A 16,677-nucleotide genomic window follows, 5' to 3' on the forward strand; every position below is an offset into this window, starting at 1 on the left:
GTGAGCTCTCCATCATCATCAATCATATTTATTGAGCGCTTACTGTGTGCAGAGCACTGGATTAAGCGCTTGGGAAGTAATAACAATAATGATCAGTCAATCAATCCATCGTATTTATTGAGCGCTTACTGTGTGCAGAGCACTGGATTAAGCGCTTGGGAAGTAATAACAATAATGATCAGTCAATCAATCCATCGTATTTATTGAGCGCTTACTGTGTGCAGAGCACTGGACTAAGTGCCTGGGAAGTAATGATCAATCAATCAATCGTATTTATTGAGCGCTTACTGTGTGCAGAGCACTGGACTAAGTGCTTGGGAAGTAATGATCAATCAATCAATCAATCGTATTTATTGAGCGCTTACTGTGTGCAGAGCACTGGACTAAGCGCTTGGGAACTCCAAGTTGGCAACATCTAGAGACAGTCCCTACCCAACGGCGGGCTCACAGTCTGAAGGAGTGGGCTTGCAGTCTAAAATAATAATAATAATAATAATCACAATAATAATGTTAGCATTTCTTAAGCGCTTACTATGTGCACGCCGCTGTTCTAAGCGCCGGGGTAGATCCAAGGTCATCAGGTGGCCCCACGGGGGGCTCCCAGTCTTCATCCCCATTTGACAGATGAGGGAACTGAGGCCCAGAGAATCATCATCATCATCATCAATCGTATTTATTGAGCACTTGCTGTGTGCAGAGCACTGTACTAAGCACTTGGGAAGTACAACCTGGCAACATATAGAGACAGTCCCTACCCAACAGTGGGCTCACAGTCTAGAAGGGGGAGACAGAGAACAAAACCAAACATACTAACAAAATAAAATAAATGGAATAGATATGTACAAGTAAGATAAATAAATAGAGTAATAAATATGTACAAACATATATACATCTATACAGGTGCTGTGGGGAGGGGAAGGAGGTAAGATGGGGGGATGGAGAGGGGGACGAGGGGGAGGGGAAGGAGGGGGCTCAGTCTGGGAAGGCCTCCTGGAGGAGGTGAGCTCTCAATCATCATCAATCATATTTATTGAGCGCTTACTGTGTGCAGAGCACTGGATTAAGCGCTTGGGAAGTAATAACAATGATGATCAATCAATCAATCCATCGTATTTATTGAGCGCGTACTGTGTGCAGAGCACTGGATTAAGCGCTTGGGAAGTAATAACAATAATGATCAATCAATCCATCGTATTTATTGAGCGCTGACTGTGTGCAGAGCACTGGACTAAGCGCTTGGGAAGTAATAACAGTAATGATCAATCAATCAATCGTATTTATTGAGCGCTTACTGTGTGCAGAGCACCGGACTAAGTGCTTGGGAAGTAATGATCAATCAATCAATCGTATTTATTGAGCACTTACTGTGTGCAGAGCACTGGATTAAGCGCTTGGGAAGTAATAACAATGATGATCAATCAATCAATCAATCGTATTTATTGAGCGCTTACTGTGTGCAGAGCACTGGATTAAGCGCTTGGGAAGTAATAACAATAATGATCAATCAATCCATCGTATTTATTGAGCGCTGACTGTGTGCAGAGCACTGGACTAAGCGCTTGGGAAGTAATAACAGTAATGATCAATCAATCAATCGTATTTATTGAGCGCTTACTGTGTGCAGAGCACCGGACTAAGTGCTTGGGAAGTAATGATCAATCAATCAATCGTATTTATTGAGCACTTACTGTGTGCAGAGCACTGGATTAAGTGCTTGGGAAGTAATAACAGTAATGATCAATCAATCAATCGTATTTATTGAGCGCTGACTGTGTGCAGAGCACTGGACTAAGCGCTTGGGAAGTCCAAGTCGGCAACCTAGAGAGACGGTCCCTACCCAACTGTGGGCTCACAGTCTAAAAGAGTGGGCTTGCAGTCTAAAATAATAATAATAATAATCACAATAATAATGTTAGCATTTCTTAAGCGCTTACTATGTGCACGCCGCTGTTCTAAGCGCCGGGGTAGATCCAAGGTCATCAGGTGGCCCCACGGGGGGCTCCCAGTCTTCATCCCCATTTGACAGATGAGGGAACTGAGGCCCAGAGAATCATCATCATCATCATCATCATCAATCGTATTTATTGAGCGCTTACTGTGTGCAGAGCACTGGACTAAGCGCTTGGGAAGTACAAGCTGGCAACATATAGAGACGGTCCCTACCCAACAGTGGGCTCACAGTCTAGAAGGGGGAGACAGAGAACAAAACCAAACATACTAACAAAATAAAATAAATAGAATAGATAGGTACAAGTAAAATAAATAGAGTAATAAATATGTACAAACATATATACATATATACAGGTGCGTTGGGGAAGGGAAGGAGGTAAGGCGGGGGGGATGGAGAGGGGGACGAGGGGGAGAGGAAGGAAGGGGCTCAGTCTGGGAAGGCCTCCTGGAGGAGGTGAGCTCTCAATCATCATCAGTCATCAATCGTATTTATTGAGCGCTTACTGTGTGCAGAGCACTGGATTAAGCGCTTGGGAAGTAATAACAATAATGATCAGTCAATCAATCGTATTTACTGAGCACTTACTGTGTGCAGAGCACTGGACTAAGTGCTTGGGAAGTAATGATCAATCAATCAATCGTATTTATTGAGCGCTTACTGTGTGCAGAGCACTGGACTAAGTGCTTGGGAAGTCCAAGTTGGCAACATCTAGAGACAGTCCCTACCCAACGGCGGGCTCAGAGTGAGCTCACAGTCCAAAATAATAATAATAATAATCACAATAATAATGTCGGTATTTCTTAAGCGCTTACTATGTGCAAGCCGCTGTTCTGAGCGCCGGGGTAGATCCAAGGTCATCAGGTGGCCCCACGGGGGGCTCCCAGTCTTCATCCCCATTTGACAGGTGAGGGAACTGAGGCCCAGAGAATCAATCAATCAATCAATCGTATTTATTGAGTGCTTACTGTGTGCAGAACACTGGACTAGGCTCTTGGGAAGTAATAACAATAATGATCAATCAATCGTATTTATTGAGCGCTTACTGTGTGCAGAGCACTGGACTAAGCGCTTGGGAAGTCCAAGTTGGCAACATCTAGAGACGGTCCCTACCCAACAGTGGGCTCACAGGCTAGAAGGGGGAGGAAGAGAACAAAACCAAACATAATAACAAAATAAAATAAATAGAGTAGATATGTACAAGTAAAATAAATAAATAAATAGAGTAATAAATATGTACAAACATATATACATATATACAGGTGCTTTGGGGAAGGGAAGGAGGTAAAATGGGGGGAATGGAGAGGGGGACAGAGAAGTGAAGTGACTTGCCCAAAGTCGCGCGGCTGACAGGTGGCAGAGCCGGGATTTGAACCCACGACCTCTGACTCCAAAGCCCGGGCTCTTTCCGCTGAGCCACGCTGCATTTGTTAAGCGCTTACTATGGGCCAAGCACTGTATAATAATAATAATGATAATGATGGCATTTATTAAGCACATAGCATGTGCAAAGCACTGTTCTAGGCGCTGGGGAGGTTACAAGGTGATCAGGGTGTCCCCGGGGGGGCTCACAGTCTTTACACCCATTTTTAATAATAATACTAGTGATAATGATGGCATTTATTAAGCGCTTACTATGTGCCAAGCACTGTTCTAAGCACTGGGGAGGTTGCAAGGTCATCAGGTTGTCCCACGGGAGGGCTCATAGTCTTTATCCCCATTTTTAATAATAATAATAATAATGATAATGATGGCATTTTTAAGCACTTACTACGTGCAAAGCACTGTTCTGAGCGCTGGGGAGGTTACAAGGTGATCAGGGTGTCCCACAGCGCGGCTCAAAGTCTTTATCCCCATTTTAAATAATAATGATAATGATGGCATTTATTAAGCGCTTACTATGTGCCAAGCACTGTTCTAAACCGTGGGGAGGTTACAAGATCATCAGGGTGTCCCACAGGGGGTTCACAGTCTTAAGCAGCGTGGCTCAATGGAAAGAGGGCGGGCTTTGGAGTCAGAGGTCAGGGGTTCAAATCCCGGCTCCACCAATTGTCAGCTGTGTGACTTTGGGCGAGTCATTTAACTTCTCTTTGCCTCAGTTACCTCATCTGTAAAATGGGGATTGAGACTGTGAGCCCCACGTGGGACAACCTGATTACCTTTTATCTACCCCAGTGCTTTGAACGGTGATTGGCACATAGTAAGCACTTAAATACCATAATAATTATTATTATTATTACTACTTTGCAGATCAGTCTACCAAATCCCAACTGCTTAGTACAGTGCCCTGCACACAATAAGAGCTTAATATGATTGTTTTCCCACGCCATAGACTGTGAGCTCGTCATGAGCAGGAATGTGTCTGTCATTATATTGAACTCTCCCAAGCGCTTAGTACAGTGCTTTGCACACAGTAAGCACTCAGGAAATACAAATGAATGAGTGAATGTGGGTAGGGAGCCTGTCTACCAACTCTGTTATGCTGTGCTGTCCCGAGCGCTTAGTACAGTGCTTTGCACGCAGTAAGCACTCAGTAAATACACATGAATGAGTGAATGTGGGTAGGGAGCCTGTCTACCAACTCTGTTATGTTGTACTGTCCCAAGCGCTTAGTACAGTGCTTTGCACACAGTAAGCACTCAGTAAATACAAATGAATGAGTGAATGTGGGTAGGGAGCCTGTCTACCAACTCTGTTATGTTGTACTGTCCCAAGCGCTTAGTACAGTGCTCTGCACATAGTAAGCACTTAATGCCAATGTTGCCATCCGGGAGCAGGTCTACTAACTCTGTTGTATTGTCCTTTCCCAAGCGCTTAGTACAGTGCTCTGAATATAGTAAGCTCTTCATTCATTCAATCGTATTTATTGAGCGCTTACTGTGTCAACCTGTCTGCCAACTCTGTTATGTTGTGCTGTCCCGAGCGCTTAGTACAGTGCTTTGCACGCAGTAAGCACTCAGTAAATACAAATGAATGAGTGAATGTGGGTAGGGAGCCTGTCTACCAACTCTGTTATGTTGTACTGTCCCAAGCGCTTAGTACAGTGCTCTGCACATAGTAAGCACTTAATGCCAATGTTGCCATCCGGGAGCAGGTCTACTAACTCTGTTGTATTGTCCTTTCCCAAGCGCTTAGTACAGTGCTCTGAATATAGTAAGCTCTTCATTCATTCAATCGTATTTATTGAGCGCTTACTGTGTCAACCTGTCTGCCAACTCTGTTATGTTGTGCTGTCCCGAGCGCTTAGTACAGTGCTTTGCACACAGTAAGCACTCAGTAAATACAAATGAATGAGTGAATGTGGGTAGGGAGCCTGTCTACCAACTGTTATGTTGTACTGTCCCGAGCGCTTAGTACAGTGCTCTGCACATAATAAGCACTTAATGCCAGTGTCGCCATCCGGGAGCAGGTCTACTAACTCTGTTGTATTGTCCTTTCCCAAGCGCTTAGTACAGTGCTCTGAATATAGTAAGCTCTTCATTCATTCAATCGTATTTATTGAGCGCTTACTGTGTGCTCTGCACACAGTAAGCGCTCAATAAATACGATTGATTGATTGATTGATTCTCTGGGCCTCAGTTCCCTCATCTGTCAAATGGGGATGAAGACTGTGAGCCCCCCGTGGGCCCACCTGATGACCTTGGATCTACCCCGGCGCTCAGAACAGCGGCTTGCACATAGTAAGCGCTTAAGAAATGCCAACATTATTATTGTGATGATTATTATTATTATTTTAGACTGTGAGCCCACTCTTTCAGACTGTGAGCCTGCTGTTGGGTAGGGACCGTCTCGATAGGTTGCCAACTTGGACTTCCCAAGGGCTTAGTCCAGTGCTCTGCACACAGTAAGCGCTCAATAAATGCGATTGATGAATAAATACGATTTATGTACAGGTTGGCAACATGGGCTTCGACTCCCACCACTGTGCAAGTGATTCCCAAATCTCCATTTCCAACCCTGCTCTCTCTCCCTCACTGCAGCCTCGGATTTCCTCTTGCCTTCCGGACATCTCTACTTGGATGTCCTCCATCACCTCCAGCTTAACGTGTCTATAACAGAACTCCTCATCTTCCCACCCTGTCCTCCCCCTGACTTTCCTGTCACTGTAGATGGCACCACCATCCTTTCAGTCTCGCAGGGCCAGATCCTTGGCCTTATCCTTGACCCCTCCCTCTCATTCACCACACATCATCATCAATCGTATTTATTGAGCACTTACTGTGTGCAGAGCACTGGACTAAGCGCTTGGGAAGTACAAGTTAGCAACATCTAGAGACAGTCCCTACCCAACAGTGGGCTCACAGTCTAAAAGGGGGAGACAGAGAACAAAACCAAACATACCAACAGAATAAAATAAATAGGATAGAAATGTACAAGTAAAATAAATAAATAAATAGAGTAATAAATATGTACAAACATATGTACATATATACAGGTGTTGTGGGGAAGGGAAGGAGGCAAGATGGGGGGATGGAGAGGGGGACGAGGGGGAGAGGACATATATATTCACATATATGACACACATATTCAATCCACCGCAAAATCTCGTCGGTCCCACCTTCACGACGTCTCTAAAATCCGCCGCTTCCTCTCCATCCCAACTGCTACCACGCTAATACAATCATTCATACTATCCCACCTGGATGACATCCCCCCTGCCCTACCTCCTTCCTCTCCCCATTCATTCATTCAGTCGTATTTATTGAGCGCTTACTGTGTGCAGAGCACTGGACTAAGCGCTTGAGAAGTCCAAGTTGGCAGCATATAGAGACGGTCCCTACCCAACAGTGGGCTCACAGTCTAGAAGGGGGAGACAGACCTCCCCACAGAACCTGTGTATAAGTTTGCACTGATTTATTACTCTATTTATTTTACTTGTACATATTTACTATTCTATCTGCTTTGTTAATGATGTGTATCTAGCTTTATTTTTATTTATCCTGGTGACTTGACACCTGTCCACGTGTTTTGTTTCGTTGTCTGTCTCCCCGTTCTAGACTGTGAGCCCGTTGTTGGGTAGGGACCATCCCTATATGTTGCCGACTTGTACTTCCCAAGCGCTTGGTCCAGTGCTCTGCACGCAGTAAGCGCTCAATAAATACGATTGAATGAATGAATGAATGAACATATAGAGACGGTCCCTCCCCAACAGCGGGCTCACAGTCTAGAAGGGGGAGACAGACAACCAAACAAAACACGTGGACAGGTGTCTTAATACGATCCGGATGGGCAGGGAACATGTCTACCAAATCTTTAGTTCTGTCCCAGTGGCTTAGTACAGTATTCAGCACCCAATAGGCGCTTAATATGACTGTGAGTAAGGAACGTGTCGGCCAACTGTGTTATATTGTACTCTCCCAAGGTCTTAGCCCGGTGCCGTGCACATAGTAAGCACCCAATAAACGTCATTGATTGATTTATGGATTGATTGAGCAGGCGATGCTCCATCCCTGGGCATCCCTGGGCATCCCTGGGCATCCCTGGGCATGGGCAGTAGCGGGGGCGGGGGTGCCCAGCATGCAGCCCGTGAGCTGGGGTGACGCCAGCGGCACCTCCCCAATGGGTAACCTCGGTGTGTTCTCAGTTTGAAGGGCTGGAGGACCAGCGCGGCCGGCCCCGGGGTCAGGCTCGGTGCCCTGTGTTGTTATGGCAGGAGGCCGGAGAGGCTCCAACAGGACGTCCTACTGCCGCAACCCCCTCTGCGAGACCGGGCCCGCCGGCGGCTCCGCTCACTCCTCCAGCGCCTCCGTCACCGGGGTCCGCTCCCGCACCAGGTAAGCCGGCGCCCGCCCGCTTCACCGGGGCGGCGTGGTTCAAAGAGCCGCCCGCCTCCGTCCCGTTTCCCTCGCCGGGCGTCAGCACGGGAGCCGGAGTTGGGGCCGGAGCTGGGGCGAAGGGGGACGGGGCAGAGGGTCCCCAGGAGCGAAAGAGGGTGGAGGAAATAGTGCGACCCATCTGGAAGAGGCAGCCGGGGGCTTTGTGGAGCTGGCACTGCCGCTAGACTGGAAGCTCGTTGAAGCCAAGGACCTGCCATCATTAAGCCATCATTATCATCATCATTATTATTATTATTATTATTATTAAAAATGGGAATAAAGACTGTGAGCCCCCCGTGGGACACCCTGATCACCTTGTAACCTCCCCAGCGCTTAGAACAGTGCCTGGCACGTAGTAAGCGCTTAATAAATGCCATCATTATTACACTCCCCTGAGCGCTCCCGACAGCGCTTTACCCGCAGTAGGAATTTCATAAGGACTGGAAGCTCGTTGAAGCCAGGGACCTGCCATCATTAAGCCATCATTATTATTATTATTAAAAATGGGAATAAAGACTGTGAGCCCCCTGTGGGACACCCTGATCATCTTGTGACCTCCCCAGCGCTTAGAACAGTGCCTGGCACATAGTAAGCACTTAATAAATGCCATCATTATTACACTCCCCTGAGTGCACCCGACAGCGCTTTACCCGCAGTAGGAATTTAGTAAGGACTGGAAGCTCGTTGAAGCCAGGGACCTGCCATCATTAAGCCATTATTGTTATTATTATTATTATTATTTTTATTTAAAATGGGAATAAAGACTGTGAGCCCCCCGTGGGACACCCTGATCACCTTGTGACCTCCCCAGCCTTAGAACAGTGCCTGGCACATAGTAAGCGCTTAATAAATGCCATCATTATTACACTCCCCTGAGCGCTCCCGACAGCGCTTTACCCGCAGTAGGAATTTAGTAAGGACTGGAAGCTCGTTGAAGCCAGGGACCTGCCATCATTAAGCCATCATTATTATTATTATTATTATCATTATTATTATTATTATTATTATTATTATTATTATTATTATTATTATTAAAAATGGGAATAAAGACTGTGAGCCCCCCGTGGGACACCCTGATCACCTTGTAACCTCCCCAGCGCTTAGAACAGTGCCTGGCACGTAGTAAGCGCTTAATAAATGCCATCATTATTACACTCCCCTGAGCGCTCCCGACAGCGCTTTACCTGCAGTAGGAATTTAGTAAGGACTGGAAGCTCGTTGAAGCCAGGGACCTGCCATCATTAAGCCATTATTATTATTATTATTATTATTATTATTATTATTATTATTATTATTATTTAAAATGGGAATAAAGACTGTGAGCCCCCCGTGGGACACCCTGATCACCTTGTGACCTCCCCAGCACTTAGAACAGTGCCTGGCACATAGTAAGCGCTTAATAAATGCCATCATTATTATTACTAGTCAGTAGCAGTGTTCAATGGGCATTCTGTAGGTACTTGGAGAAACAGCGTGGCTCAGTGGAAAGAGCCCGGGCTTTGGAGTCAGAGGTCATGGGTTCAAATGCCGGCTCCGCCAACTGTCAGCTGGGTGACTTTGGGCGAGTCACTTCACTTCTCTGGGCTTTAGTTCCCTCATCTGGAAAATGGGGATTAAAACTGTGAGCCCTCGGTGGGACAGCCTGATCACCTTGTAACCTCCCCAGCGCTTAGAACAGTGCTTTGCACATAGTAAGCGCTTAACAAATACCATTATTATTATTATTATTATTACTATTATTTGGGGAGGGTGGAAGTGGAGCAGACTTTACTGACTGCTGTATATATGTATATATGTTTGTACATATTTATTACTCTATTTATTTATTTATTTATTTTACTTGTACATAGCTATTCTATTTATTTTATTTTGTTAGTATGTTTGGTTTTGTTCTCTGTCTCCCCCTTTTAGACTGTGAGCCCACTGTTGGGTAGGGACTGTCTCTATATGTTGCCAATTTGTACTTCCCAAGCGCTTAGTACAGTGCTCTGCACATAGTAAGCGCTCAATAAATACGATTGATGATGATGATGACAGCTGAGCCCTGCCCCTTCCCCCGGTGCGAGCCTACAGAACCTCACCCGTCCCTGAAGGCCCTGCCTGGTGACTTGGCATCCTGGGAATTTTCCTGACATCAGCTGATCCCTGTCATTTTTCTAATAATAATAATAATAGCATTTGTTAAGCGCTTACTATATGCCAAACACTGTTCTAAGCGCTGGGGAGTTACAAGGTGATCAGGTTGTCCCCCGGGGGGCTCACAGTCTTCATCCCCATTTTACAGATGAGGGAACTGAGGCACAGAGAAGTGAAGTGGCTTGCCCAAAGTCACACAGCTGACAGTTGGTGGAGTAGGGATTTGAACCCGTGACCTCTGACTTTTTTTTTTTTTCAATCGTATTTATTGAGCGCTTACTATGTGCAGAGCACTGTACTAAGCGCTTGGGAAGTACAAATTGGCAACACATAGAGACAGTCCCTACCCAACAGTGGGCTCACAGTCTAAAAGGGGGGGCTCTCTGCATCGAGCCACGCTGCTTCTCTAGAGCCGAGGGATCCGGGGGAGCCTGCCTTGAACCCCGTCCTGGGTGCGGGGAAGATAGGCGCGTCGGGGCAACGATGTTACTCTGCGGGCCAGAGGGGACTGTGGAGCCCCTACTGTATTGGACTCCCTCCCTCCGGAGGCCTGCATGGGCGAGCCAAGGCCTCAGGTTGGGCAGCGGGGAGGTGACTCAGGTTCAGACGCTGAGCCGCTGCCGGGACTTCCGTGGCAGAGGACGTTGAGGGTTCGGTGGCCCGCTCCCCCAGCAGGCTGTGCTGGCCGGGAGGGCTACCGGGGGCGCGTTCGAATGCTCCAGCGCCTGGCCCCCCTGAATTCTGGTACCGGCAGGGCTGCCAGCCCGGGCCGAGGTCCGGCTCACGCTGTGGCTCGCTCCCCAGGACCAGCTCGGGCCCGGGCCTCTCTAGCCCCCCGTTGGCCACCCAGACGGTGGTGCCCCTGCGGCACTGCAAGATCCCGGAGCTGCCGGTGCAGCCGAGCGTCCTGTTTGAGCTCCAGCTCTTCTTCTGCCACCTCATCGCCCTCTTCGTCCATTACATCAACATCTACAAGACCGTGTGGTGGTACCCGCCCTCTCACCCGCCGTCTCACACCTCCTTGGTAGGTTCCCTGCCCATTGACCCTGGTTGACTTCCTGCTCTCTCTCTCACTTACCCGCTTCCTGTGCCTCTCCGTGCTTGGGCTGCGGTATCTGTTAAGCGCTTACAGGGTGCCAAGCCCTGTTCTAAGCGGTGGGATAAATACAAGATAATCACATCAGACAGGGCCTCTGGGCCTCCCGGGGCACCCAATTTAAGTAGGAGGAAGACTCGGCACTGAATCCCCGTTTTATAGATGAGGAGGTTGAGGCTTGGAGAAGTGAAGTGACTTGTCCAAGATCACACAGCAAGCAAGGAGCAGAGCCGGGCTTAGAAACCAGGTCCTCCGACTCCCAAGCCTGGGCTCTTTCCAATGGACCACGGGGCTTCTCTGCCTGCGTCCTCAGGGGAAGCTGCCGTCCTTTTCCTTAGCCACCAATTGACCTGGGGCCCGGGGCCCTGCCCGTGAGGAACTTTCCATCCAGACAGCCACTCCCATAGGTTTGCTCTTTCTGCTTGGGGGAGCGAATCCTTCCCCCCAATTCCTGCTCCCCTGCCTGGATTCCCAGGCATCGAGCGGGCAGTACCCAGATGGGGCCTCCCTGGGTCATCCACACTCCCTGACCGTGCCCTCTGTGCCCCTCCAGAACTTCCACCTGATCGACTTCAACGTGCTTACGGTCACCACTATCGTGCTGGGGCGGAGGCTCATCGGGGCCATCGTCAGAGAGGTGAGCCGGGGCGGCGGGCCTGGCGGGGGGGGCTCTCTTCCAGCTCCACAGCCCGCCACCTTAGCAGCAAGCCTCCTCTCCCCACCCCTCCTCGGCATCTATCAGTTGATCGCGCTTACTGTGCGCAGCACACTGTACTAAGTGCTTGGGAGAGTACCTGTTCCTTGCCCACAATAAACTTACCTCATTTGGGTCACCTCTCCTCTGTCCCGCCCTCTTCCCGCGGTCGTGCGTCCCCTTCCTCACCTGCCCACCCTTAGGGGTGGATGCTATTTGCTGTCTCTTCCCAGCCTCCCGTGAGGGGGTGGTTTCTGAGAGGGAGGATGCAGGGGTGAGGCGGGCGGGAGTCCAGGGGACTTTGTGAGCAACACCCCTGATAGACCTTCCGCTCCCCACTCCACCCACCTTCAGGCGTCCCAGAGCGGCAAAGCGTCCTTGCCCCACTCCGTCTTCCTGGTCGTCACACGCTTCGCCGTCCTCACGGGAACCGGCTGGAGCCTGTGTCGCTCCGTCATTCACCTCTTCCGGACGTACTCCTTCCTCAACCTGCTGTTCCTCTGCTACCCGTGAGCCCCCCCTCCCCGGGGACCCCCGACGAGGGGCACCGGGCTCCCCCGGCCCGCGGCTTCCCCAGCGGGTTGAGTTGGCTGCGGGCAGTTGAGATTCCCAGATCGCGTCACCCTCCTTCCCGGCCCCCTGATTTAAAGGAGGCTAAGAGAGGGAAAGGAGCTGACTGTGGTCAGCCAGCGCGGCGGTGGAGCCGCGGCCCCCGCTCGGCCGTCAACCCTAGCCCACGGGCCCCCAGGACGGGCATCCCGCCACCGCCTCCGTCCCGACGCTCCCGGTCCCCCCCCCCCCCCCCGCAGGTTTGGGATGTACATCCCGTTCCTCCAGCTCAACTGCGACTTCCGCAAGGCGGGCCTCTTCTCCCCGGCGGGCGACGTCGGGCCGCGGGAGGCGGGCGACGGGGCGGCCCGGGGCCGAGACTACCTGACGGTGCTGAAGGAGACGTGGAAGCAGCACACGCGGCAGCCGTCCGGGGCGGAGGCCATGCCCACGCACGCCTGCTGCCTCTCGCCCGGCCTGATCCGGAGCGAGGTGGAGGACCTCAAGGTGGACTTCAACTGGCGCATGAAGGAGGTGCTGCTCAGCTCCATGCTCAGCGCCTACTACGTGGCCTTCGTGCCGGTCTGGTTCGTCAAGGTGCGCGGCGGGAGGCCGGGGCTGGGAGGGCGGGAGCCAGTGGGGACGGGGAGGAGGGGACGCGGGGGGCGAGACCCCGGGGGGACGGACTGGCCGGAACTTGCCGGCGGGGGCAGGTGCGGAAAGATGCCGGGATCGGGGGCAGTGGTTTTGCCCCGAGGCGTTCCGGGACGGGGGCGAGGGTCAATCAATCAATCAATCAATCGTATTTATTGAGCGCATACTATGTGCAGAGCACTGTACTAAGCGCTTGGGAAGTACAAATTGGCAACACACAGAGACAGTCCCTACCCAACAGTGGGCTCACAGTCTAAAAGGGGGAGACAGAGAACAGAACCAAACATACCAACAAAATAAAATAAATAGGATAGAAATGTACAAGTAAAATAAATAAATAAATAAATAAATAGAGTAATAAATATGTACAACCATATATACATATATACAGGTGCTGTGGGGAAGGGAAGGAGGTAAGATGGGGGGATGGAGAGGGGGGCGAGGGGGAGAGGAAGGAAGGGGCTCAGTCTGGGAAGGCCTCCCGGAGGAGGTGAGCTCTCAGCAGGGCCTTGAAGGGAGGAAGAGAGCTAGCTTGGCGGATGGGCAGAGGGATTGGGGGCATTCCAGGCCCGGGGGATGACGTGGGCCGGGGGTCGACGGCGGGACAGGCGAGAACGAGGTACAGTGAGGAGATTAGCGGCAGAGGAGCGGAGGGTGCGGGCTGGGCAGTAGAAGGAGAGAAGGGAGGTGAGGTAGGAGGGGGCGAGGTGATGGACAGCCTTGAAGCCCAGGGTGAGGAGTTTCTGCCTGATGCGCAGATTGATTGGTAGCCACTGGAGATTTTTGAGGAGGGGAGTAATATGCCCTTGGACCTCCCCCCCGCCCCCGCAGAACACTCACTACTACGACAAGCGCTGGTCGTGCGAGCTGTTCCTGCTGGTGTCCGTCAGCACATCGGTCATCCTCATGCAACACCTGCTGCCCGCCCGCTACTGCGACCTGCTGCACAAGGCGGCCGCCCACCTGGGCTGCTGGCAGAAGGTGGACCCCGCGCTCTGCTCCAACGTGCTGCAGCATCAGTAAGGGCCGCCCGCTCGCCTTCGCGGCCCCCCACCCGCCTCCCGTGCCCACCGGAAGGGCCGAAGCTCACTCCCTGGCTCCTCCGGGTTGGGTCCGGCCTGTCGGGGGTCCCTGGGGCTCAGGGCTCCCCTCAGCTTCTGTGGGGCCTCCCCCCGCCCCGCCTTGGTCACCCGCACTCTGTCATTCATTCAATCGTATGTATTGAGCGCTTACTGTGTGCAGAGCACTGGACTAAGCGCTTGGGAAGTCCACGTTGGCCACATAGACGGGCTCACTCCTTCCAGGCAGCCCAGGGGCGGGCTGGGCTGGGCTGACGGGGGCCCGTTGTGCCCGCAGGTGGACGGAAGAGTGCATGTGGCCGCAGGGGGTCCTGGTGAAGCACAGTAAAAACGTCTACAAAGCCGTGGGCCACTATAACGTGGCCGTGCCTTCCGACGTCTCCCACTTCCGGTTCCACGTGAGTCACGGGCCTAGGAGATTCATTCATTCACTCCATCCTATTTATCCAGCGCTTACAGTGTGCAGAGCACTGGACTAAGCGCTTGGGAAGTCCAAGTCGGCAACATATAGAGACGGTCCCTACCCAACAGCGGGCTCACAGTCTAGGAGAGGGAGGCAGACAACAAGACACGTGGACAGGTGTCAAGTCGTCAGAACAAAAAGAGTTAAAGCTAAATGCACATCGTTAACAAAATAAATAGAATAGTAAATACGTATCAGAAATAAATAATCTGTACAAGCATATATACAGGTGCTGTGGGGACGGGAAGGAGGTAGGATGGGGGGATGGGGAGGAGAGAAAAAGGCCTCAGTCTGGGAAGGCCTCCTGGAGGAGGTGAGCTCTCAGTAGGGCTCTGAAGGGAGGAAGAGAGCGAGCTTGGCGGATGGGCAGAGGGATTGGGGGCATTCCAGGCCCGGGGGATGACGTGGGCCGGGGGTCGACGGCGGGACAGGCGAGAATGAGGTACGGGGAGGAGATTAGCGGCGGAGGAGCAGAGGGTGCGGGGTGGGCTGCAGAAGGAGAGAAGGGAGGTGAGGTAGGAGGGAGCGAGGGGATGGACAGCCTTGAAGCCCAGGGTGAGGAGTTTTTGCCTGATGTGTAGGTTCATTCATTCATTCATTCAATCGTATTGAGCGCTTACTGTGTGCAGAGCACTGTACTAAGCGCTTGGGAAGTACAAGTTGGCAACATCTAGAGACAGTCCCTACCCAACAGTGGCTCACAGTCTAGAAGGGGGAGTCAGAGAACAAAACCGAACATATTAACAAAATAAAACAAATAGAATAAATATGTACAAGTAAAATAAATAAAGTAATAAATATATACAAACATATATACAGGTGCTGTGGGGGGGGGATGGGGAGGGGGAGGAGGGGGCTGTAGGTTGACAGTAGATGGGACCAGTTGTCTGGGGGCCGGGCGGAGGGACGGGCACGGCCACGGCAGCCTGTCCGACCCCCCACCCCAAGTCTTTTAGTTGTATTTGATCACTAACTATGTGCAGAACGCTGTACTAAGCACTTGGGAGAGTACACTATAACAGACACGTTCCCTGCCCACAACAAGCTTACAGTCTAGAGGGGTCTCCTGCCCACCAGGCTGAAGTCCCCGGGGGTGGAACGAACTGGGGAGCGGGAGCGGGAGTGGCCACGGGAGCGTTGCTGAGAAAGCAGTATCTGTTAAACGCTTACTTCACTAAGCACTGGGTAGAGGCAGCGGAAATCGATCAGACCCAGTAGATGCTCCAGCGGCCGCCGCCCGGGTCTTTCAGTCAGTTGTATTTATTGAGCGCTTACTTTGTGTAGAGCACTGTACTAAGCGCTTGAGAGAGTACAATGTAACCATAAATGAGAAGCAGCGTGGCTCCGTGGAAAGAGCCCGGGCTTTGGAGTCAGAGGTCATGGGTTCAAACCCCGGCTCCGCCACTTGTCAGCTGGGTGACTTTGGGCAAGTCACTTCTGTGGGCCTCAGTTCCCTCGTCTGTAAAATGGGGATGAAGACTGTGAGCCCCCCGTGGGACAACCTGATCACCTTGTAACCTCCCCAGCGCTTAGAACGGACATAGTAAGCGGTTAATAAATGCGATCATTATTTATTATTGTTATTATAAATGGACACATTCCCTGCCCACAAGGAGCTGATATTCCCCCACCCACCTAAGCCCCTCATCCCCTCCCTGGCTCCCGCCTTGGGCCCAGTTCTTTTTCAGTAAGCCCCTGCGCATCCTCAACATCCTCCTGCTCCTGGAAGGAGCCGTCATCTTCTACCAGCTGTACTCCCTCGTCTCCTCGGAGAAGTGGCACCAGACCATCTCCCTGGCCCTCATCCTCTTCTCCAACTACTACGCCTTCTTCAAACTGCTGCGGGACCGCCTGGTTTTGGGCAAGGCCTACTCTTACTCGGCCAGCCGGGAGGCCGAGCAAATGCTCAATTGACCCCGGGCCCGGCGGAGGAGGGGGAACGGGACGGGATGGGAGCGGGAAGGGGGGGGGGGTCAGGACAGGGAAGGGCGGGGAAAGAAAGCAGAACCCTCTCCCAAAAGGGAAAAAAAAAAAAAGAAAAACCCCCACAAACCCAGAGCTCTGTATTTTTGTTACCACTCGCTTCTTTCTTTGATAACGGATGTAATTAAAATTAAAAAAACCACAACATATTTTTGTACTCCCAGCCACCCTGTGTCGCGTGGTTCTTCTCCCCGGCCGAATTCCCGGGAGCGGCTGCGGGGAGGCGAGAGGCCGGCTGGGAACCGAGATTCCTGGTTTC

The 16,677-nt window shown here is 51.2% G+C and overlaps 1 protein-coding gene across 1 annotated transcript; it reads left to right on the plus strand.

The window, feature by feature from the left end:
* Positions 1–7,532: 7,532 nt before the first annotated feature.
* On the plus strand, positions 7,533–16,389 carry TMEM39B (transmembrane protein 39B). The gene is made up of 8 exons (XM_038758005.1): positions 7,533–7,722; positions 10,705–10,924; positions 11,550–11,633; positions 12,045–12,199; positions 12,500–12,836; positions 13,725–13,912; positions 14,250–14,370; positions 16,113–16,389. The coding sequence occupies exons 1-8, from the start codon at positions 7,595–7,597 to the stop codon at positions 16,347–16,349; spliced, it is 1,470 nt and encodes a 489-aa protein (XP_038613933.1). The 5' UTR covers positions 7,533–7,594; the 3' UTR covers positions 16,350–16,389.
* Positions 16,390–16,677: the final 288 nt, after the last annotated feature.

This window comes from Tachyglossus aculeatus, chromosome 16 (genome assembly GCF_015852505.1).
Source record: "Tachyglossus aculeatus isolate mTacAcu1 chromosome 16, mTacAcu1.pri, whole genome shotgun sequence".
Lineage (NCBI taxonomy): Eukaryota > Metazoa > Chordata > Mammalia > Monotremata > Tachyglossidae > Tachyglossus > Tachyglossus aculeatus.

Excerpts from the sequence above, each read along its gene's own strand:
- TMEM39B (XM_038758005.1), top strand. The coding sequence starts at position 7,595 with ATGGCAGGAGGCCGGAGAGGCTCCAACAGGACGTCCTACTGCCGCAAC. Across the intron at positions 11,634-12,044 it reads TCGGGGCCATCGTCAGAGAG|GCGTCCCAGAGCGGCAAAGC; the intron begins GTGAGCCGGGGC and ends ACCCACCTTCAG. Across the intron at positions 13,913-14,249 it reads TCCAACGTGCTGCAGCATCA|GTGGACGGAAGAGTGCATGT; the intron begins GTAAGGGCCGCC and ends TTGTGCCCGCAG.